The 25,518-nt window shown below is 39.8% G+C and overlaps 1 protein-coding gene across 1 annotated transcript; it reads right to left on the minus strand.

Annotated features, from left to right (window-relative positions):
* Positions 1-20,940: 20,940 nt before the first annotated feature.
* LOC103716909 (putative lysophospholipase BODYGUARD 3) lies at positions 20,941-24,122 on the minus strand. The gene is made up of 4 exons (XM_039126675.2): positions 23,176-24,122; positions 22,738-23,072; positions 22,433-22,632; positions 20,941-21,706 (listed from the first exon to the last, which is right to left on the minus strand). The coding sequence occupies exons 1-4, from the start codon at positions 23,774-23,776 to the stop codon at positions 21,382-21,384; spliced, it is 1,461 nt and encodes a 486-aa protein (XP_038982603.1). The 5' UTR covers positions 23,777-24,122; the 3' UTR covers positions 20,941-21,381.
* Between the last annotated feature and the right edge of the window lie 1,396 nt (positions 24,123-25,518).

Here is a 25,518-nt window from a genome sequence, read left to right on the forward strand (position 1 = left end):
TGCAAGCGTAGAACAAGGGCAGTTGCTAATGTACTTAAGATTTATCCAGCGTATAGTCGCTGTGGGACTAAACACGCGTTCGTACATATTGCATATACTTCTTCTATTTAAGCCCTAGCATTTTCATCAAATTAAGAGTTTAAATCTATTCAAATCTAAATCACAAGCATCACAACCGGTTTATATTCAGCTTCGATGGGTTTGTGCTATAGTATTTTCTAATCCACATAGGCCATAGGTTGGATCTACTCTAATATCGTTTGTAACAATACTAATATATGATTAAACATTATTTGGATTTTTTGGCTCTACATAAGCAGTCAGGATCTACTTAGTTGATAGCTGATGTAGGATTGAACATACGTCCGCACGGATCTTCATAGTCAATGTGACCATGGAGCTTTGCACAAGCAAAACTTGATGGATATGCAGAGCATATTGTATTAATGAGGTTATAGAATTCAAGAAGCTGCATTTTTTGGTAAATATAGTTAGTATGATGCAATGGTAACTCAATGTATTGATATTTGTAAAAGGAGTAAAGATATTTTCCCGCCTAATCTAGAGTGTAGGGCTGTTAACGAGCCGAGCTCGGCTCGGCTCATTTCACTGAAGCTCGGGCTCGGGCTCGATAACGAACTCTGTATTAAGCTCGAGCTCGGGCTTGCTTGGCAAAGTAAAGGCTCGAGCTTGAGCTCATAAAGCTCGTTTCAATTACGAGCTCCAGAACAAGCCCGAGCTCGGGCTCAGGCTCGATAACAGGTTATTTTTCTCTATATGGTCAGATTTTTATGAATTATGGTGCCGAAATAAGATCTTTCAATAGGAGATTAGAGCTCGTTTGGGCTCGTAAGCTGCTCGGGCTCGAGCTCGGGCTTGGGCTTGGATGTAAACGAGCCTCATATTGGGCTCGGGCTCGAGCTCGTTTGACTAACGAGCCGAGCCCGAGCTGGGCTTTTACCGAGCCGAGCCCGAGCAGCTCGGCTCATTAACAGCCCTACTAGAGTGGACTAAGGTGTAGTAATTTATTGCAAGATAAAGTGGATGAGGAGCAAGCTGATGATCCATTAACACTTATCGGACGACCAAACATTATTAGGACAGGCTAAGGCTCGCCAAATAAATTGAGCCACCTGTATTGCACATAACTACCACGTCAACAAACACAAACATAAAAGCATACAAAAAAAGATTGATGACTTGATAATGTTCTAAGATCTGACCTGTTTCAATCAACATGGGATTGAGATGTCCAACTTGATTGAATGGCCAAGATATTCCAATTTAGATTAGGCATATGTGTGTATTTTTTGACAATTTAATCATACCATTTTGTGATGAAAATATTGAAAATTCACATGGTACAAAATCAAGTATTCAAACTTTGAGGGGTTGTCATTGTGTCACTTCTCCTCCATTAATTTCGGATTGAAGTCTCTCCTCAAGGTTTAAATGCTGCGGAAACAAGATTGGCTCATATCTATGGTTCACCGTACTGGTGCAAACCGGACAGTACGAGACGTACTATTTTGTACTGGTTTGGTACTAATATTCGGTACATATGGTATACCGATTATCGGTATGCTAAATTTTTTTACCATACCGTACCAATATTGTACTAGTGTAGCATGGATATATGGTACGGTACCGAGACAGTGAATCTTACCTAGATCTACGGAGCCTCTATCTAAAGATCCAATCAACCAGGCTCCTTCCACCAAAATGTTCCTGGCTATGTGTTTGCGTAAATATACCGGGCATTTTGGGTTAAGATGTTTGATTAGAAAAAGAATAAAGAAATGTATATTCTTTTCCTCTGGTATTATTTCTCAATTTCTGATTAGTTTGTGGTGGGAATGAATGTTTCAACTATTGTTTCGTGGCAAGCTGAGACAAGAAATAGGAAGAGACGTGCAACACTTGTTGCAGAAGAGATTAGGATGCAATTTACGTGCTTGAAAGCCGTTAGGTGGTATCAACTCATGAGTAACAGGAAGACCTTGAACGTATTCATTTTTTATGGAGGCGAGTGGTTTTAGGCATGCCCAAAGAAAGCTTCTTCCTCTCGTTCTTCATGGAGGCAAAGAGAAAAATAACATACAGACTAAAGCCCTGTTTGAAAGAACTGTTGGAATTAGAGCTGTTATAAAAAGTTGTTTGCTGTTTGATAACTGCATTTGTAAAGTGCTGTGGCACTTTAACATATGCTGGTAAACAAATTGAGAAAATACTTTTGTATGATAAAATTACTATAAATTTTGGACCATTTTGGGACCATTTGGGGCCAGACTGGGAAAAGGCTGAGAAAATTGTGGTCTGGCCCGACCTGGCCAATTAATACTCCCACCACTAGTATTAACCTAATGAGGTAGTAAAGCATCCCATTAACCTAATAGTAGATGCATGATACTGTGAACGAAAAATTATGAGCTTTTCTAGAATTCCTCAGCAAAAGGGTTTAGTGCTTCAAAAAATCTGACAAAAGATAAGGAAAAGGTGGAAGACAAGTATAACCTGCTAAAGAAAAACCATGGAGAATAATTGTGCTAATGATCATAATCTTTTTGTTCCCCCCGAGATCACTTCTTGTTTTTTTTTTTTGCTAAAAAAAGAAGGAGGAGGGGCGAGGAGAACCTCACCCGCGTAGCAACCCCCACTGGGCTTCTTTCCTGTTGGAGAGTGTTCGATGCGGATAGAACATTTTTTACTCATACCCTCCCCATCCGTTCGTGGCAGAGCCCCACTAGCGTGGCAACTCTATCCCCGTGTGAGTACGTCATACCAGCACCACTTAAGTAACGACAGACCAGATAGCAACTTCACCGGGCAAATCAGATAGGGGGCATCCAGTCTCCGCATTTAATTGACGCCCGCGCATTTCGAACCTGGGCTACTCCGGTGAAATCAAAGCTCCGTTCCCACTGTGCTACTATCTCAATGGTAGATCATTTTTTTGTAAGGTAAATCAATAGCTGCTTCTATTTGCCTACTTATTGCTAAGGACCGCAACTCATAGTCCTACATGAGCAAGGCTATAACTAGAGCTACCATATTCTATGCTATTGGGTAGAATATCTAGGGAATTCTAGCCTATCCCGCCTTTTCAGCCGAGACAATGTCAAAGAAACATGTAAAGATGCACTTAAGCCCCTTTTTTTATTTTATAAGATTTTGTTTTTTTCTAAAAGTAATGGTGACTGTGCCACCAATCATTGGGGGGGTTGATGCAAGATTTTAGAGATGCTCTCATAGTCCAACATAGGTGAGGCTTTAACTGGACTATCAATTATGTGGTGTGAGTTCTAGCTACCATATTCTATGCTATTTGGTAGAATATCTAAGAAATTCTAGTCTATCCAACCTTTTTAGCCAAGACAATTTCAATGGAACATTTAAAGGGGCACTTAAGCCTTTTATTTTATTTTATTTTATAAGATTTTGGTTTTTTTTTTGGTAAAATCCGGCTACTCATTCATATAGATCTAACATGAGTACAATCCGCCACGTCCGTGGAAAGAAAAGACAACAAAAGGGAGGGAGCGTCTTGAGCAGACGTCCACAAAACATCCCCGGAATGCCGGGCTATAAAAGAGGCGACCCAGTCAGCGGTCCTGTTCGCCTCTCTAAATACATGACCAACCTGGAATCCGATCATCAGCTAAGCCATCCTCCGAGTCTCCCGAATAAGGGGGTGACCATCACCGTACCTGTCCATCCCCCGAATCCAGTCGACCACCACCGCAGAATCTTCCTCAAGGTACACTCGCTCGGCGTCAAGGACCTGCCTAGCATAGGATAAACCCTCCCAAGCAGTCCGCAGCTCCGCTCCAACAACTGTAAGCCCAGGTGTACGACGCCCTCCTGCGGCCAACAACCTACCATAGTGATCCCTGATCACAAAAGTAGGGTTGAGTGTGTGATCAATCATTCAAAAATGGTGATGATTTTTTCTTTTATTCTAACACTTGAATATAGTTCTCAAATTCTAGGGTTGTATTGCTACCAGAGTTGCAGAGGATTAGTAGTTAACACCATATTCAATGGTTGTGGATCATTGTACAATCTAGGTTGCAGAAACTTTATATAAGTTGGATATAAGGCAGAATTGGGCAGATAGGGACAAGTTGGAAAATTTTTTTAAAAAACATCTTTTTCTTCTTTTCCAATAATTTAAGGCCGCTCAATTGTAAGATGGGAGCCTTACAATTTATTCATCATGAAGATAGGGACAAGTTGGATATTTTTTTTTAAAGAACATCTTTTTCTTATTTTCCAATTTAACGCCACTCAATTGTAAGATGGGAGCCTTACAATACATCCATTGGGCGGATAGAGACAAGTTGGGAACAAACTTTTAAATAACATCTTTTTTTTTTTCTTTTCCGATTTAAGGCCACTCTTTTGTAAGATGGGAGCCTTACAATTCATTCTTAGGCAGATAGGGACAAGTTGATTTTTTTTTTCAAATAACATTTTTTTCTTCTTTTCCAATTTAAAGCCACTCAATTCTAAGAGCCTTACAATTCATTCGTCAGGTAGATAGGGACAAGTTGGATTTTTTTTAAAAAATAACATCTTTTTCTTCTTTTCCAATTTAAGGCCACTCAATTGTAACATATGGGCGTTACAATTCATTCATTAGGCAGACAGGGACAAGTTGGAAAAAATAAATAAAATAACATCTTCTTCTTTTTTATCCAATTTAAGGCCACTCAATTGTAAGATGAAAGCCTTACAATTCATTCATAAAGATAATAAAAATTATATCAAAAATAGTATTAGTTGAGTCTTAAATTTCAGATTCAACAAAAATCTATTACGTGACCTTATTATGAAATTTTTCACCCGCAGATGCAAAGAAGGCTAGATCTTTTGTTGAAATAATCCATGCCTCTATGTATAATGACAGTTTCTTTCATGACAGCTATGCTTGTCGACTTGTAGTTGTGCAACCATGCACTTGAAGTGCTCGAGTCAGAACCTTCTCTGACTAGAATAGGAATTAGAGCTCCAATTCTGCAATCACAACTATTTGTATATTTTGTGACAGCTCGTGAAGAAGGATCATGTACATCATGCAACTCGCTATATTATATATAAGATTTTTTGTGCACATATCCACCTAAACATTAAAATTTGCATTAATATCCTCCTAAAATTGAAATTTGTATATATATATCCTTATAAAATACTTGTTTTGCATGTATAGCCTTTATTTTTCTTTTTTTCTTGCATATGTGCTCACACCATTTAATGTTGTCAAAAAAATAGCGGTTTAAAATTAAGAAAACCGAACTATCTCTAATGGGTAAATATGCAAAATTAAATATTTATAAGGGTATATATGTAAGTAATATTTTGCGAAGGTATTCATACAATTTCACATATTTAGGAGGGTTTACATGCAAAATTTTTTTTTTTTATTTTTTTATTTCAACTTGTTTAAACACTCGGATTTGTCTAGAATGGCCTTCTACCATATGGTCGTGGAGGTTGTTAAGAAGTTTGAAGGGTTCGACATCCTTCAATGATTTTGTTTGGAGATGATTGATGTTGTCCTTCCACCCATGAGTATAGCAGTAGTAAGGAAGCTTGATCATTGCAACCTATTGTGTGCCTTTAAGAGATTCTAATCCTTTACTATATTCTAATATATGCCTTCATATATGCATCTATAACAATAAATATTATAAGCTATATTTTAATAAAATAAGATATAGAGGTTGTTATAAATGAAGAAGAATAAAGTAGAATAATCCCATAATTAATGAAAAAACTTTCATAACTCTTTTTGTTATCTAATTGTCGAATCAATTTTTTTTTAAGCAATATTTTTATTGAAGACGTTGAGAAGTAAGCACTAAACAAATCCGAGTGTTAAAATAGGCTGAAATATGGAAAAAAAGAATTTTTTTGCATATAAACTCTCCTAAAATGTGAAATTGCATAAATACCCTCGCAAAGTATTATTTGTATATATGTCTTTATAAATGTTTTCTTTTGCATATCTACCCATTAAGGATATTTTAGTTATTTTTAATTTTAATCCGCTAATTTTTTGACGGCGTTAGATGGTGTGGGAATGTATGCAAGAAAAAAGAAAAATAAAGGATATACACGAAAAACAAGAATTTTATAAGGGTATACATATAAGTATCAATTTTAGGAGGATATTCATGTAAATTTTAATATTTAGGAGGATATGTATGCAAAAAAAACTCTTACACAAGCAAAAACCCATCAAAAGAGAAGAAAAGAATCCTTGAAGGTCGGCCAATGACTGCATGGATACGTGAAGTGTCCATCCTTTGTGCTTCACCAATTCCGAGTCAAACTAACTTTAATCTTCTCCTTCAAAATGCTTTCTTCCGAGAAACAGCAAGCACCATGTAATCTTTGTACTGTTGCAGTCAATAAGTTGGATGGTGTCGACCTCCACTTCACTGAGTCAAAAAAACGGAAAGAAGAAGAAGCTTTCTTCCAAGACTGAAAATCCCAGAATACCACCAGGCCTGGGCCCTTCCTCGCCCAGATACTACCGTCACCCTGGTGTAGCCCGCAGCCTTTTCGTTTTCTATCTTTTCTTTTTGTAATATATAACTGGAACTTGGAGAAACTGGATCTAATATTATTATAGTAGATAAATTTGCACCGAATCCGGATTCGGAAAAGTATTCCATTCCCCCATTATAATAATGACTGCGGCCATGTGGATGGAGAGGTTTTAGTCATCCCACAGAATAAAATTATCCTCTCTGACACCAAGTGTACTATATAATACTCGCCCCATTGTGCAATTAATAGAAAGCTGACTCCATAAAGATCAATCAATTTCTGTCATCGATTAAGCTATAGTGTTAGCTAATACACAAAGTCTTATCAAAGGAATTGACTTCGTGAAAGCATACGCTTTTATAATACCATTAACTCTACCAAATATAAATGAATAGTAATTCAATGGGCTACGAAAACGTGAATGCCATTATGGAACATAGTAAATTATAGTGTCAAAACGTGAGCATCCTGACCACTTCTATGGCATTGTTGTACAGAATCAATATGCCATGAAGTAAAAGCGAGCCGGAGTGGCAGTTGACAAAATACAATTAGCTAAATATAAATATCTTATTGAATAGGCTAGTAGAATTCAAAAAAAATAAGAAAAAGAGTTAAAGCTAGCTCTAATGAATCCGTATTGATACAAATTTACAACAACTAAAATTTTATTTAAAAAATTAATTTAAAAAAATTAATTTAAATTTTTTAATTTTATATAAATATTTAAAATTTATTTAGTAAATAATCAATGTGAAACTAAATATATATTTAAACAAACTTTGATATTTTGACATAATCCGCAAGCGCCGCCCCTCGTCTTTTAGCTGTGGGGAAAGAAAGTTCCAAATACCTTGCTGCGATCTCGAATATCTTGGGACTTGATCCAATGCAAGTGGGAGACATTTTAATCCCGCTTTCTATCCGGGAAAGGATTCTCTCCCCTTAAAAAGCCTAGAAACTCCAGCACTCCTCTCGCACAGTCTTACTCCCATACGTTTCTTTATAGGATGGAGACTTGTGGGTTGAAAGTTGAAACGCCACCCGGAATAGACTTCTTCATCGACAGACGCAACTTTATATGGCCCCTCTTCCACCATGCGCTGCTACTCCCTCTAAGAAGCCGTTCAATTTTCCTAATAAATTAATGCCAGAAGAGCATACATTCTTCTGGCGGGGCAGGAGCTGCTACGTGGGGATGGGCTTGTCCCTTCCTCCCCCCTTCCCCTTTTTGATTAGTAAAAAAAAAAAAAAAAAGCATTCATCGCAAACAATGTTGATTAATGGGACCTTAACCATCGTTAATTTGAATGTTCCTCGTCAATCCAACTTGGGAATAGAAAAAAAGTCTCCCACTCCACCATTCTCTCTGTGTGTAGTGCACCTACATGCATGTGTGGTACAAAAACACTTGAACTACACTCATGGAGTCGTTGCCAGTGCCTCCAGTTTTATCCAATTTTCAGATTCCATGGCATTTCTTTATTGTGTCAACGATTACATGTCGATACTTCAATATCTAAATAAAAGGTTGTCTTTAGCTTTGAAGAAGATGCTTCAAGCTATGACATATCTTCCCTACACCAAAAAATCCTGCCTCCGATCGTATGACCAGAAACAATAAGAAAGAAAAAAAACAAGAAGAGTAGACTATTTTCTTGCCTCCTCTCGTCGGATCACCTCTCCGGGTTCAAAGTCGGAGGCGCCACCGGCAACTCAAACCTCCGGCAGAGACCGGAGGCGCAGACGGAGAGCCACGCGACGAGCGGCGTGCCGAGGAGGACCAGGCCGACGGGGATCATCCAGAGCTGCTCGTCGGACCGGTGGAACGCCATGGCCCACCATGCCAGGAGCGCAGCCCCACCGAGGCCAACCAGGAGCAGGCACGCGCCGCCGGCCACCCTCCACGTCCTGCCGGCGTCTTGGTCCGTCTCCGGCATCATCGCAGTGGCCTCTCTGCTGCGCCTTACCCCCAAGAAATGTCCCCGTCATTTATGAGCACCATGCGGTCTCCGAAGGCGGCACGGCAGACACAGGCGGGCGGCAATCAAACTTGTGGGCTCCCATGATGATTCTTTGCAGATATACGTGCACTTATTTATTTGTTTATTATTTACTAACATCTCGGGAGAGAGGGGAAGCCTTTGATACACATAATTTTAAATATTATGGCTATACTCTCTATTCTTTAGTTTGTACATTTTTTTTTTATATGGAACATGGATATAATAATAGCTAGAAAAATTAAAAAACATCAGGCTCGTCTTTATTTTTTTTTTTAATGATCAACAGACTCTTCTGATTTTATTTAATTTTTTTTTTTTGATAAAAGAATGTTCAAGGCTCCACCAAGCCTCATTAAGTGGACTTGGGGAATACAAATCACCTCTCTATCTTAATTTGATTTGAAATACTATAATATGGGAACCTCATCCGGCCCAATGATGATCCCGACCTAGGGTTGATAGATTGTTGTTCATTTGAGACAATTCTTTCTCTATCGAATGTTTATGTAATGTATTCTATATAATTTTTTTTCCAGATTCTTGGCTATCTTAAAGTTCATGTAATTCCAGAAGTAATGATATCTTCACCAAGGGTTATTATAAACCAAGTAGCCTTTTAGACTGCATTTGTTGCATAACAAAAGGTCAAGAATAGTCGTTCCTAATTTTTGCTATCTCTTCAGGATTCCTTTATTCATGGATTAAGAATAAATTGTTCTTTGGTTGGGAATTGATAGGGATTATTTTATAAGCGCAAAAAGATCAGGAAAGAGAAGTTATTTGGTCGGATTGCATGATATACCGCCCTAGAATATCAAAACCAAAATAAAGGGATAAGTGGCATTAATGAGGCTTGTAGTATATTATCAAAACACTAAAGTTATTTGGTCGGATTGCATGATATACCGCCCTAGAATATCTCACAATTACACAAGCCATGGCACCCAACCTAGCCAACTTCACCTCTGTAGTCTCTAACTCAGCTTCTCAGCCAGACCCATCCTAGACCAACGTCTTCTTCTTGTTGTTGTAGGTCTTTTCCTCTTTTTTTAAAGCAAAAGCAGCGACCTGAGTGACCTCATGTTGCCCCATGCAGGATCAATAATATATAAATCTTGGTTTAGGCTAGGGAAGGTCATGTTTCTAAACTGGTGACACTGCATTTGGTTGAGGCCTTCCCAGTTGCAAAAACATAAGTTGATTACCCTTTTCAGGGCTAATTTTTCAAAACCATTATACATCCACAATTGGGCCACAACAAGCATTGTACCAAGGATCATCTTGCAAGAGAATAAATCCAGCATTGAAATAAACCAAGCAAGAGAGGACAAACAAGTTATTATGGCTGTGCCCTCGAATTTGGTAGCAAGGCCCGTGAACCTCGAGGCTTATTAGTGTCTCATCAAGTTATTATGGCTGTGCAAATCTCCAACTTTCTTCCCCCTACCAACTTGTAGTCGATGTTCTATGAAATATCCAATAGGTACTGTATTCTACAACGTCAAATTGTTGTCTAGAATTACTTTCTATTGTACTGTCAAACTTAACAGCATACTTGTAATTGTATCACTGTATTTGGATGCAGTAAATCAAATAATGGATTAGTTTACATATTTTCCTTCTAATTTTAAGAATTATATTAAAAAAATTTCTTACATGCCCTCTCAAGACATGAAAGTGGACATCGATCTTTGTCAACATAAGTTGGCCCACGGCCTACAGAGGTAACCTTTCTTACCTCCGTAACTTTGTCCTTTTGTGATCTTTCATTATGAAGCCGGAGCTTTGCTCCTCCTTTACTCAAAATAAATATATAAATAATATATAAATTCATCACATATGACCATGCCGTAATCTCGAATGATAACACTTAAATGAAAAAAAAACCCGAAGTGTGAGAGGATTTACTCCATCATTCTAAGACTGATACTCCTTATACTTGGGCAAATTAACTGTGAAAAAAGTAAGGTGCACAAGCTAGGAAATTATCGGAAATTTATATAAGTGCATAAGTAATTCTCATATTTCCGGGTGGCTTTCACCACCTCCCTTATCATCATCATAAAAAAGAAGAAGTAATCCTCAAATTTATTATCAGTAATCACCAAACAATGTGAGAAATAGACATCATCATCAGCGAATCTTCCATCATCAACAAATATTTGATGGAGAACTATACAATTACCTGTAAAGCAATCTTCAACAAAGTAATCCTTCTTTACAGGCATGAGAAGACTATCATGGCATGCATGCTCCCAGCTCAGCAGCCTCCAACCTCAGGCCACAGCAGCGAAGTCTGCGAACCACACCATGATGGGGGTGCTGCTTAAGACCAGGCCCACAGGAACCATCCACAGCTGCTCGTTTCTCGGGTGAAACACGAGAAACCACCGCACCAACAGCGCGGCACCGAGGGTGCTAACGAGGAACAGACATGCCAGAGACAACGCCGAAATCTTCCTCCCCTGGGGGTGTTTCTCCTGCTCCATATCCACAGAGGAGATTCTCTTGAAATTCTTCACCTATACGAGGTTTCCTTCTCGTTTATAAATGAAGCAGTAGTAGATGCCATTTTGGTCTCCTTAAATTGTATTTTATTCACGGTCTATGAAGGCGGCAGAGATGAAGATGACCAGAAGCCTGAATGCGAAGTTCTTAGTCATCTGATGACAAGATCCGTTTTGCGTAGCTACAAGGAGAAATTATATATAATGACGATACTCGTGTAAGGAAAAACTTTAGCTGCTACTTTGTTTCCAGACTACAAGGTTTAAACAAATAGGAGGCTAATTAGCGACGTTTAGATGTTTCAGCCGTATGGGTCATGGCTTGTAAGTTTGTCTCTCTTTCCAAAAAAAAAAAGAGGCTTTTTTTAAAAAAAAAAAGATTTGTGGGTTTGTCACGTTACGTTAGGAGCTAAGGATTTGAGAGACAAAAGGGCTGACTCTTAATCTGTTTGTTTCGAAAAATGATGTCATTAATTGGCTATCAAAAGGCCATTTGGAATGTTCTTCTCTGCGTTGAAAGGAATTGGCATGTTAGATCGCATAAATCTTGAGAGATAAGGATTAATTAAGGGGTGCGGAGGAGAGGCATTTTTCCCGGGAGATTTGAGGAAAAAGGCCAAAGGAGGCGGGCGGGAAGCCAAAGTGGGGATTCGCTGTGGAATTGGAATCATATGTGGGGTCCAACAGCAGCCCAAAAACTTTGATCAAGAATCTGGGGATTGGTTATTGGAGGAAGAAGGGACAAAGACTTTATTTATTCCAAGCAAGTTTGGAAAATACATAAAGAAGGAATAGCTGTTCTGATCATATTTATTTATTTTCTAAATAATTAATTTATAAATGATTGGAATAACTTTATTTTTGCCCGTTTATTCTATTCCCTCCATATATGCGTACAAATATATCCTCGACTGTGTAGGTATTGCAATCAAGAATTTAAGAATTGAGCTAGAAAAGGGAATGGCTATCACAAAGGTGGCATCTGTAGGGGCATAAGGAGAATGAGAATATAGTTAGCAACCAATCAGGTAGACTTGGGCACTGGACCGGGCCGCCCATGGCCCGGCACGGCCCGGCACGAAGCGGGCCGTGCCTGGCACGGCCCGCTTGCTACAGTACCGGGCCGTGCCTGGCACGGCCCATTCAAGGAGGCCGTGCTGGGTCACGGTTTTCTGGCCCGCGGGCCGAGCCCGGCACGGCCCATTAGGGCCTGGGCTGGCACGGCCCGCTTCTTGGCCCGCGGGCCAAGCACGGCACGGCCCGCGGGCCAGCCCGGCACGGCCCATAAGGGCCTGGGCCGGGCACGGCCCGCGAGCCAGGCCCGGTTCAGGCCCTTATGGGCCTGAACTGGGCCCGAGCCGTGCCAGGCACGGCCCGTCTCCATTAAAATACCCAAAATACCCCTCAATTTAGCCCAAAATACCCCTCAATTTAGCCGTTTTTGGACTGTTGGGAGGGGCATTTTTGGAAAAATCCCAAAATAGCCGTTGGAAACGGCTATTTTCTCCCCCCCTCTCCAGACGGGGCGCCCGAGACGGGCCGTGCCAGGCACGGCCCGTTTGCGCCCGAGACGGGCCGTGCCAGGCACGGCCCGTCTCGTGCCGTGCCGGGCCCGGCCCGCCAATCGACGGGCCTGGGGCCGGGCCGGGCTTCGGTTTTCTGCTGAGCGGGCCGTGCCTGGCACGGCCCGTTTAGACCCCTGGCCCGGTGGGCCTGGGCCGGGCCGGCCCGGCACGGCCCGATGCCCAAGTCTACAATCAGGTATTTATGCTAGATTCTATTTAATTGTCAAAACTTTTGAAATAAGTTAAAAGTTAGAATAAATTGCCTACTTTTTGACATGGTAAAAATTTTCTTGATATATTATAAATTTATAATATATTATACACGATACAATCAATTTTTCAATATAATATCTACATTAAATATTAAGGTTATATTTAATATATTATTTAATTATTTTTAGAATTTTTTATAAGATGTTATATTATAATGTTAATAACAAAAGATACTGTAAATAATATGATGCATTAAATAGAGTATTATTATGATAATATAATAATAATGCTATATGATATTATTACGATATCAATGGATATTATGTTTTTACTATACTATAACATTATATAACAACAAATTTATTATAATATTTAATTTTATATAGTATAACAAATATTAAATATGTAATATAGCACATATAATATTTATATTATTATAATATCATTAATTATTATAGCATACCGAGATATATTAAGATATCATAGATACTATAATAATATAATAATACAATAACTTTTATTACAGTACTAAAATAATAATAAGTTATGCTAGTAACACTATATATTATAATATAATATTATAATAATATATTATAATATTATAGTACTTGTAATATTGATTGTCATGTTAAAATATTCATATAATATAATTGACAATATAAAGTTAAATTTAGGAATATATTCCAAAAGACTTTCAAGATGGATGTGGAATATTCTATCTCCGAAAAAATAGCATAACTCTGCATAAGAAGGTTTAACCCAGCATAGTCTATTCTAAGTTTATACCCATGTTACACGTGATGTTTGGCTAGCATAAGGCCCTATTCCAGGTCTTGTGCTTCTACCAAACGCCACCAAAAGGATTATCTATTCCTGTTCTTTTTCTTTCCTTTATTTCTGAACCAAACACAGAACTTGGTATTTGGGGAAATCTTGAGCTGAAGTTTATGATTATGGGCTCCAAATAAGGAAGGTCTTTTTTACTTGTCCATAAGGCCCGCAAAGCCCAAACAACAAAACCCAGGGCTCAACGCTTGCATCCATCCTCCTAAAATAGAACTGATCAGTGATTGAATTTCCTTCAAATGCTTGTTAGACTACAAAAGTGAAATTCCGAATGCCTCCTCTAACACGATGTATATCACTGATTTCAGAATAATTAATTTATGTAATACTTTATGTAAAATTATAACAAAGGTTTTAACTAATCAGCTAATTATCATTAAAAAATCATCTATACATTTGAGCTAATTTTGTAGTTCTGGAGCAAATTGTGATTAATTCTCCTCTCATAAAAGAGATTGTATAATAAATTAACAAAGCCAAGAAAAAAGAGTGTGGTGATGTTCAAATTTACACATTTACTGCCTATGACAATGTCGAGAAGAAGATTAACATGTTTACCACCATGGCAATGTCATTTTTCGATCAAAAAAATGAGAATGCTGAGTAGCAACTTCTTTGTTTTTAAAGGTTTACTTCAAAATAAAAAAAAAGGAACTTTTTTTTAAGGTGAGAAAAGCCGCGAGTCATTAAAACAACACTCCAAATTATAAGGTTTTCATTTTATCATTACTTTAAATGGATTGCTGACGGATTGGTTTAGTATGAGTCGTGGATTACGGCAGATAAATAATACTACATCATCATATTTATATATTTTATTACAAGGCGGCTATGCCATGCTTAAACAAGCAAGATTCTTTTGATATGTTCTGCCACCTACCGATTTGTTGTTTGCAAATACTGGTGTTTTCTTTGCTAAAGCTAATATTTAATAAATATATGCACTCAAAGACAATTGCAAAGCATCGCTCTAGGTGAAGGTATAAATTTTTATATTTTGAAGTTATGGTGATCAACTCTACATTCTAAGCCACGAAGGATACTTAGGACTGCATTTTGAATCTAGGGTGCTAGCTGCATATCTGGTATCTTAAATTCTCCATATTCCTATTAGTTATAGAGGGTTGGTTTCCCATGTTTTTTTCCCTTTTTCTTGCGAACATGATTTGAATGAAAATTTGCAGGCTGACTTGATTGGGATTTTGACATATTAATCTCTCTATTTCAACTTAGAACCAAATCATCTATCTTTTCTGCTAAAAGACATTTAGATCCTTTTAATTTAATTAGTTAGAGTGATAAAGTAGTCCCTACTCCATATCATCCAACTAATGGTGAACCCTGTCAATATGCCCATGTTAAATGATACTTATAACTTTAATTTATTCTATTATGGATGAGAGTAAAGATGTGAATCATTCAAACAGGTTTTTTTTAACATTATAATAGCACCATAAAAGATTTACAATAATCATTTAAGGATATTCATGATTTAAGTCGTTAATTGGATAATAAGGATTGTTTTATAATATTCAAAAAAAAAATCCTGAACATTTATATATCATTTAACACAGATATTTATGATATCTGTCATTAACTGAATGATAAAGATTATTTCCTCCAATTCATTTTTAAAAATAAATCCAAAAACCTTTCCATAGAACAACCGGATTGGTTCTGAATTTATATGAAGTTTTTCCTTTCTTCTCTCTTGTCTGGTAGTATAGAAAAGATATAAAGTTTGCATTAAAGGAGTATTCGTTTCTAAACTATTTTGTGATACAATTTTAGAAGTAGGTCTATATTTTTGATGCGACTGACTTGCATAAATATTCACATATTTTGAGCGCATGTAAATCATATGGTATCCATTCATCAAATTCTAGAATAACAACTTGTGCTTGTCAACATAATTAATGAGTTTATAATATATTGAACACAATAACTGCTGATGTTTCATCCCGACCATGATTATTAGTTGTTGGAGAGCTATTATAGATTACCCAGAAGTGGTGAGTTTATAGTTATTCATTGTTTATAACAAGTCATCTTTCTTTCTTCCAGCTTGTACTCGGAGGATGGGTTCTATGGATGTTCATATACAAACGTCAGTTATCTCATATTCGTCGGATGGAATTAAGGATAACACATGATGGAGTCAAAATTATTTATATTATACATGTTATAGATATCTCACATGCATGCACATTCATGGCCCAGATGCGAGTGCACACGTGCAGGGCTGTAAGGCATGGGAGGCATTTTATGAGCTACAATTAACAAATCTGGACCTACGTCTCCCCGAAATATATTCAAACTGCAAGTCTGGACTTGTATATTTTATGAAGTCCTCAACATCCTTATGTTCCTCTTCTCCTCATCTTTAAGTTGGGTTAGGTCTTGCCAACTGTTCAGGCAAACATAGAAGGAAACCTGCAACCCAACGTAACCCAAGACTGAACCATCTGCTCCAAACCCATACAGACCTTCTATTTGGTTGAGTCAAGTTAGGTCTTAAAGGGTTGCAAATTGTAGGCTTTTAAAGAGTTATCTTGATTAGGTGGCCTTGTTACATAAATTTGGATTGGGCTGGCACCAGGGCCGAATTGCTCAATTGTCCAACCTGAGCTTGACCCAACTGAGCTCATCTGTTGGCCCAATGGGCTCGCCCAACACAAACTATATGCTGGCCCAACACAAATGGCATTGTTGTCTTTTTCAGAAAAGAGAGGGACCAAGCCCATTTATTTGTTGGCATGAGGAGAGTTCGGAAGTTGGAACGAGTGGGTAGGTTGGCGGAATTGCGGTTAGAGCTTAGGAGATGAGGCTTTGAATTGGACGTGGGTGAGTGAGATTTCTTAAAATTTTCCAAAAAAAACAAACAGAGATTAACTGAAGCGGTTAAGAAGAGAGGATTCAAATATTAAAAGCTACAACGGAACCAACTGGTATCTGAAACCGGAGAGCATGGATTGCACCATCTTCCTCTTGCCTTCTCATGCCTGCTTCCATTGACTCCCTCCCTCTGGACGTTCTGGTAAGCCAATCTCCATCCTCACTCTTCCAACTCTCAGGCCTTTTTTCCGACTCTTTTCCTCCCTTACTCTTTTTCTCATGTAAAGGTCCAGATCCTATGCAAATTGAACCACGATGAACTCAAGCCATCGCTCGTCGTCTCTAAATCCTTCCACAATGCCGTGAAGCCTCTCTACCACTCCATCTTCTTTACTTAAATAAATAGAGGGATGTCATACGTGAAACTTAACTATTATTTTTCCTCCCCCCTGATGTTCTCTGAGCAGGCTCTCATGGCTCAACAGTTGCACTTCGACTTCTCCACCCCGGCACCGAAGAAGGCAGTAATGGCCTTTGCCGGGTAATGAACTCTTTATATTTTTTTTTTATCTTTTTTCCTGATTATGCTCACAAAAATCCTTAACTCTCTTATTCAGTAGGAAGGACACGGATGTGACCCCAAGCGCCCCGTCGATGAAACTGGAATCCAGAAAGCCAAGGACATCTAAATTGTCTGAAGAAGAGACAAGGAAGATTGCGGTTGTGCTCTTTCCAGTGGCAGACTGCAAGAGGGGCTTATTTCCTAAAGCCGAATGGAGGCCCTGTGGTGCTGCCCCTCGCTACGAGCAATCTCTTGTTCGTTTCTCCAATGCACACGCTTAATCTTGCGGGCAATTTATCTTAGTCTCACTATAACAGGATTTTAATTCTTCCCAATGGATCTACTTAATGCATCTCATCGAGTAATGTGATGGAATGTTTATTATGTCATGACTGAAGTATTTGTAATGATTTTTAACTTTAGGAGTAGGATCTTCAGAGTCAAATCTTAATTTTACTGCCCCTGTGATTGAAGAACAGTAGTTAGTTTTTTTTTTCATTTTTTTAACTCTTAGTTCCAGTTTTGTCATTTTTACCCCCAAGGATGGGCATAAGAACATGATACATATGCGGAGGAGGTCAAAATTCATGCCATATATCCTCTCTGCTCTTCCACAATGCAGACATCCTAATCCTGACCCACTATAAAAGCGGCTGAATTTTCTAAGTATTTAATTCCTGTAGTTTCTCAGATTAGATCTTTTTTCTTATCTTAGTGACTTAACTATACTAAACTTCTACAAAAATGATGCTACATCACTGCACTTGGAGTCCAAGGGCAAAACTCTTCTGTTGACTTGCGAAGTCTAAATTCTTAGTGATTTATATTAAGAGCATCATACACAGCCAAATAAATCTTAAACAATTTCATAAAAAAAGATAATATTATTACAAATACATGTTAAAATCATTCCATTAAGCAGCTATCAACTTCCAGCACTCTAGGTCAGAATCACAAAGCCGAATTTAACAAAGGTAAGCCAGGTTTCTAAAATGGCCATGGCCTGCAGCCGTTCCAGGGACCTTGAGGGGGACCAACAGCCATGCTACCAATACAATTGAATTAGTCATCGCTAGTAGCCATCTTGATTTTGTCTTTAAAAAAAAATTAAGAGAGAAAGGAAGAAAGATCCATCCATCCACACTAATTTCTAGATCCAAATACTGTTGCATTGTCCATACTTGATCCCCAAACCTCTCATTGTTGCTAAACAGAGAGGTCATTCGAAAAATCCATGCACTGAAAAGTTTGGCTGTAACCAGAGATTTGCCATAGATTGATAGCAAACAAATAAGTAAACAAACGAATTTGAATGACTTGGAATCCAGAAGGATTGGGATCGATTTCTTGCTGGATTCGCGGATGGGGCATTCTATTTGAGCGAAGCCCATATTAGCCTAACACTTCCAAGCTTGAATATGCGGAAATAAAAATAAGATCTTCATGGTTCTTTGTTTTTTCCACGACCAATAAACCGACAGGATCGAGGCTGGAGCTTCGATGGATCCTTAAAGATGAGGGTCAACGACCAGTTGGCCTGGTTGAAATATCCAAACAAGGCCCAAAATGGTCATACTTATACAATATTCCAAGACGGATGGTAAGTAAAAATCCTTGTATTGGAGGACTGTAAAGTACCAGACTGATGACCATCCCCTTAATTATTGCTTTGAAGAGGAGTTGTTGATTTAATATGAAGTCGGTGAAAGAGAGGCCTTGCTGGAAGGAATTGTACTAAGAATGGAGAGAAGCAGCAGGACTGAAGTCATGGAAGATGATGAAGTTTCCGTGCAAGCAAGAACGATTTAGAGCTTCCATCTTAGCTCGTGCAAGCCATTCAATCACAGCGGAGACGTGGACGGCTTCTTTCTATATTGCTGAACCATCCCTTCTTGCATTTCCTATTTTCTTATACCCTAGTTTGATGTGGGAGTCTGCCAATAATCTAGCTTAGATCTCCAAGCAATGACTCTCTTTTAGGAAGGTGATCTATGGTTTGGACTTTGGAAGCGCACGACGGAATTTCCAGCACCTGCTCACCTACATGCTTACCCTTCCGTAGCTTTGATGTATTGGTTAGCCATTTTATTAATTAGCATCTCTTGATAGACGAAATCACAATCCTGTGGTCAGTTTGGAGGATGAGATCAATCACCAACTCTTGGATCAAAGGCATGCTTTACGTATCTACCTTTTGTAGTCAGCTCCTGAACTGATATCCAACTTTATATTTTTATTAGCCAAGATTCACCGCATCTTGATGTCTTAAGAATTGCATAAGTATTTGCATGACCTGGGATATCAGACATATTCTCCGCATGTACCTTACTGCAACCTTTGATTCCAGAAGCATCTTGCCGCATCATTGTTCCATTGGAGCACGCATGATGCATAAGTCCACAGTACTGCCAAGTACGCTATAATGATCCTGAAACATTATTTCATTTGAGTTGGTTGAGGCATTCATCTACTGTCTTCTAAATGATAATAATGAAGGTACTCATCTTCTTGTTAGGAGAATTCTGTTCAAAAACTCAAGCAATTTCAAATCAGAATTTGGTATAAACAAAAGTTCTTTTTAATATAGATTTTTTTACACCACCATGGATCTACTAGGATGGCATCACCCCTTGCCACTTCAGTAAGGAAGAGGGTGTTCGCTTCCATTGGACTCAACCTTAAGAGGAGGAAATTAGCCCTTTTCAATCAGTAAAGAGAATGGCTTTCCCATGGATATCACATTCAACAGCTAGGGCACACCTATCATCGAAGAGAAATCATGTATTTCAATGTGTACGCAACCATCCTTCTTGTCGACACAGTTACTAAGTCTAAGCATGCTCTCATACTTGGCCCATGCAGACAGATGTTTTTTTCCATTTCAATGCTTCCATCCGTTCTTACGTTTTAATGAAATAAGTGATAGTTTTTATGAGAAATTAAAAAATAATGGACAATTCGAACATGCAGCTTGAGCAGCATGAGTCTGATGTTCAAATTAGGAATTTTTTTTGGATAACGTTAGACCTCAAATAGCAAATAACATACCTGAATTAGCCAAAGTTTAGGAGGTTTTTTTTTTCTTTGAAAGCCATTATACTATCAGGGCATGAACCAAATTGCAACCATTTGCGCAAAAACTGCCTGAAAACTAAGCCCTCCGAGCTGCACCAAAATCACACACTATCAGGCCATGAACCACATCAGCAACAGGAACCAAACAGAAGACAACCCAACTCTTTCTTTAGTAGATAGAAGAGATTACTATACCCTATTTTGACACTTCCAACGAGATATACCAGAAGAATACTAAATCATAAGAAGCATGGTGGGGACAGAGAAGTTGGCCCTATTAAGAAATTAAACGTTATGGACTAAGGGGATGAACCCATCCTTTGATGTTTTTCATAGCTCACCACAGCTCCATGAGGTCAAATAAGGCCCGTAATTTCTCTCCTACATTAATATGCCTGACATGGATTGCAACCCGTCAATGTGACACGGATTTAAAGCCTTCAGAGAGTCCAGATCGGCCATACAGTTCCCACGCCCAAACTAGCAAAGACTTGAATAGATAGAGAGGTCCATGGAAATTTTAGTTCTATTTCCTACACCTCCCCTTCTTCCAATCCACCTCGTCCACCAGCTTGTCAGAAGAGGTTCAATTGTTGATGCTCTTTCACGTAACGTACGTGCGAAAAGTGTGGCTCACAGGTTGTGCTGCAATATGGAGAATCCAAGGTTCTTTTGTCCATTAATAAACGGTTATTTTTATAATTCTATAATTTTTCTCCAGCACAATCTCTTTTGAGATTTGTTTTAGCTTGGTACGAAAATTAGATATCAGATAGTTAATAGTAGAAAACATAGGATGGCAATGATTGATATCAATATCAAAGAACAAGGAATATCCAAAAAAAAGAAAGAAAAAAAAGAAAAATAATGTCTGGTCTCCTGACAATTCTTTCAGGGGCATCTATTAAGTATAGGTTGCAGCAGGAATAGATGAGGAATAAAGAAAAAATGGCAGACTAAATTCTAATAATTTCCACATAACTTTCCACAATAACACTAAGTCAGATATATTTTGAATTGATTTTTTTTTAACAAAAAAAAGGAAATAAAAGCTAAAGGCAGAATAAATCTGCCCAACCTCTGCATTTCCCTCAGGCTGTTCTTCCTTTGTTACCAGACATATTGGTCTTTCTTGCTTATTTCTTTTTTTTTCTCACCTTTTAACATTTTTTTTTGTCTTTTTTTTCCACAATATTTCTCTCTCTTTCGATACACACTCAGCGTCTTGTATTCTTCCATATCTCCTCAAGCTCCCGGGCAAAAGCCTTCTGGCGGCCCACGACGATGGTGATGTGGTCCTTGTTGTCCACAACCTTGACATGCGCTCGAGGAATCTTGCACCGGACATCGTAACTACAACTAATTGCAAGGAGCTCATCGTCCCTCCCATGGATCACTGTCACATCGCAGCTAAGTTTCTCTCTCACTGCATCAAGATAGCCATCAATCTTGCCGGCACTTCCACAAATAATATTGTGGAGGGTGTGCCATGCAGCGTTATGGGTGTGGCAGAAGAAGCCATCCATCAAGAAGGTCCTAATCCTGTTGCCATCATCAACATAACATAATTAAGTACCGAAGACGAATTCAGTACCTAAGAAATGAGTTGCAATAAAAAAATTCTCAGGATTCATGATCACTGGCTCAGCCAATTGCCAGTGGTTCCCTTGCAGCTGGATTTGGAGGAATATATAGTTGGTATGGGTGGATACCCCATTTGACTACTGTATGGACCGTAGGGTGAGATGGTGAACCACCTTGTGCGGTACGTGGTGGCTTACCATCCGAACGGCCCTCCCAATCCAGCAACTTGGCTAGGATGGTGTAGCTGGCAACATAAAGAACTGCGTACTTTGAGAGTTATTATTACTGTTTGGCCTGCTACTGGTCAGCAAGTTCAATTCCTTGCAGCTCAACGTGCATGTACCATGTATAAAATAACTATTATCATGAAAATAAGATAATTTCTAAGAAGCAAACTGGCTTCAGAAAATGGTGGCTTAAGAATTACGGACTTGGGAGTTGATGGAGTATGGGATGACCATTCTTTTACCCCGGAGATTCTAAAATCGTAAGGGAGCGCGGACTTGGAAGCGTTGGCCTATGGATCTGATCAGATTGGATGCAGAATTAGATTTGAAGCTAACCTAATAATTCTCGCCGGTCACCCTGATGGTGGGCGTTGCTGAGAATTAATTCAGGAAGTTGGGCTACTACTGCGTAGAAGGAGCGGACAAGGAAAAACCAGAAGCATTACTGAGTGCCAACCTGTTGCGGGTGACGAACTTGAAGGCGAGTTCCCAGAACCGGTGGTTCTTGCACGCCACCAGGCACACCGTCCGGCTGATGTGCTCGTACCAGCACGCCACCGACGCCCCAAACGCCATCGGCGGCCACACCCGCCGCGGCGCCACCCGGCGCAGCACAAACTGCGTCCCCTTCTCCCCCTTCGGCACCGGGAAATACGGCTGCAGACATCGAAACAAGCCCTTGATTCTTAGCAAGCAAACCAGATTACAAACTAGAGGACTGGAAGGAAGGAACAGAAGCGGATGGTGTTCGACGTTATATACCGGGGCGAGGAGGGTGAGAGACCTGACGGCACCAGGATACTTCACCGCGAGGGCGAGGGCGAGGATGGAGCCAAGGGAGTGGGCGACAATGTGGAAGGACCGGACCTTGTAGCGATCCAGCACCGAGCGCTCGATCATCTCGACGTGCTCTCTTAGCGTGTACAACGAGTCGGACGGCTTCGGGCTCCGCCCGAACCCCAGCAGGTCCACCGCAAGCAGCCGGTACCTCGCCCTCGTCTCCTCGGAGAAGTTCGGGAATACCGTCTCCGTCCAAAACGCCGACGACGATATGAATCCATGTATGAACAGCACGTCCTCCTCCGCCACCCCTCCATCTACCCACACCACAAGCATCACATTACCCAATTCACTCTCTCACGCCATTTCTAAATCCTGCATTAAGTTTCAAGGCCATAAATTCTGACTGGTAGTAGTTACCTTTGGGGGCTTCGGCGTGGACGAAGAGGAGGGAGTCGCGGGAGCTCCAGGAGGTGCAGGTCGGGCAGTCGCAGTCGGACCACCGCGGCACGGGGTACGACTTGCCGCCGCCGATCCTGCCCTGGAGCATCTGAATGATGGTGGATTTGATGGTGAATTTCGTGGTGTTGGGCGACGCGGATCGAACCCCGCCTGCGCTCCGCGCAGCCGCTGCAGGACGCCGGCTGCCTTGCCGCCCCGTTTTAATCCTCCGGAGCTCACGTACCGTCGTCCGGGAGACCTCGGAGACGAGGGAGGGCCTGGAGTACAAGGTGTCTGAGATGTCCTCCAGCTGGAGTTTGGTGGAGGAAAGCCGGACTACTTTCGAGCCCCCATTCTCCGACACGAGGATCTCGCCGCTGCTGGTAACCATGTCCTTGGGGGAGGAGGAGCAGTAGCAAGGCTTCCACTCGGATTCCATGGCGTAGTCCACGAGCTTATAAAAAAGACATAGCATTACATCAAGCAAATCCAAAATGGTGAACACGATGAAGCTCACGACGTCGTTCGCCATCCGCCCGGCAAGCGCCGCTGCCGATCTCGCCGCCCCGCCACCTCCCATTTTGTGTCAGTACAACAAGAAACAAGTGCTGCCACTCCACGCTAGCCTCTGCGTCGATCAATAATAAGAGAACGAGACGAAAAGCTTAGGATTCTTTGGATGATTAATCTCCAAGCAGCGAGAGAGTGTCTGGACTGGAATTAATAAGCCACCACTCAACAGAGTGGGATGGGGGTGATCGGGGGGGTCGAGGAGGACGTCTCCGCCTGTGGGGGCTGTAAGATTAAGGGCAAGGGGAGGGATGGAGAGATGAAGGACTTGATTGTTTCATTAAAATCGTTCGCTGGCCTTGGCCTTGGCCATGGAAAAGGGGTAGGTGGTGGTTGGAACTCCCCGGCTAACACTTAACTTCGGCCACCCCAAGGCGCCATTTTATATGCGATGGGCACGTGCCTCGCACAGGAAAAGTCTGGACTCAAATTAAGGGACTTTTTCAATGGCTACTCTCATCTCACATGAAATCTTTGTTCAGATACAGTTGTTGAGAAGAGTTTGATTTCAGACAAATGCAGGTATTACATAAAAAGCAACGTATTTAGAAATCATGTAGGTATCCAAAGAACCATAGCAGATGTCTAAATTGCCGCGAGGGGAGTAAAGAAGACGGTTATGAAATATATCTTTATTTATTATAAAAGAAAGTGACTATATCTTTAGACATGACACATCGCCTTCTTATTATAAGTTCACTTGATAAAAGAGCCTATAATCTTGGCGTATATGCCAGATGCATGACCGGATAGCTTTAAATTATAATTTATGCATTTTGTTTGTACGACTGGATCTAGTTGGGCATCAACTTAACCCCATCCTGTCGATGTTGCCTCTAATTGAAAATAACACGCGCCTCTAATTGAAAATAACACGCCATGGCCACAAGCTAGGCTCTGTTGCTAACATGTTATGAAATCCTAATTCTCACAAAAGACGGTTAGTCGGGATGGATAATCTCGACTTGTTTAATCTATTTAACTTGATCCAATTCTTTGTAGATTGGGTTAGTTTACCTATTTAATTAAAATGAATCAATTTCAACCCATATCTACTCCAACCAACTTGACTGCTAGCCCTAAGTTCACACTTTATCAAAATATTACTAAAATGAAAATTTTCAGTATTATAATGAGAATTCTAGCTTTCATCTATATATTTTTGCAATCAATGAGGAAGAATTTGCCTACCTTTTAGGTGATGGATCATATTTAATCAAATGTTATGTGGTAACATGAGAATTTGAGCTTCCATCTAGATATTTTAGTGGTGATCTGTCTGATGTATGTGTTTATAGACATTGTATTTATTTGATGAATGTGCAAACTGGTGGTTCAAGATCAAATATAATTGATGGCAAATAACTACTGTGTTCTCAAATAGAAAATACAATAATCCTCTCACTTGGCACCAGCCTTGCGATATGTGGGTCGGGTCCCATAGTTGTTTTTTTTTCTTTTTTCTTTTCTTTTCTAGAGAGAGAGAGAGAGAGAGAGTGAGTGAGAGAGTGAGTGATCTTGAGTCTTTTATATTAATACAAGAGGTTTTACTAAGTTGATTAACACCTTGGAAGAGAAAGATTGCGTCTTGCAGCATTACTCATTTACTTAATGTCTTTGAGAAACAGATCACAAAAATTTAAGAAAAATTCCTCATTCACTCAATGCAGAATATAGGCAAGTTCCAACCCGACCTCACCATGAGGTTGGACAACTGTTTTGCTTTCTGCTCAAGTAAGAAAGCTTAGATTC

The sequence above is a fragment of the Phoenix dactylifera genome, chromosome 6 (assembly GCF_051530095.1).
Source record: "Phoenix dactylifera cultivar Ajwa chromosome 6, Ajwa_hap1_PhDact_Kaust_v1.1, whole genome shotgun sequence".
NCBI lineage: Eukaryota > Viridiplantae > Streptophyta > Magnoliopsida > Arecales > Arecaceae > Phoenix > Phoenix dactylifera.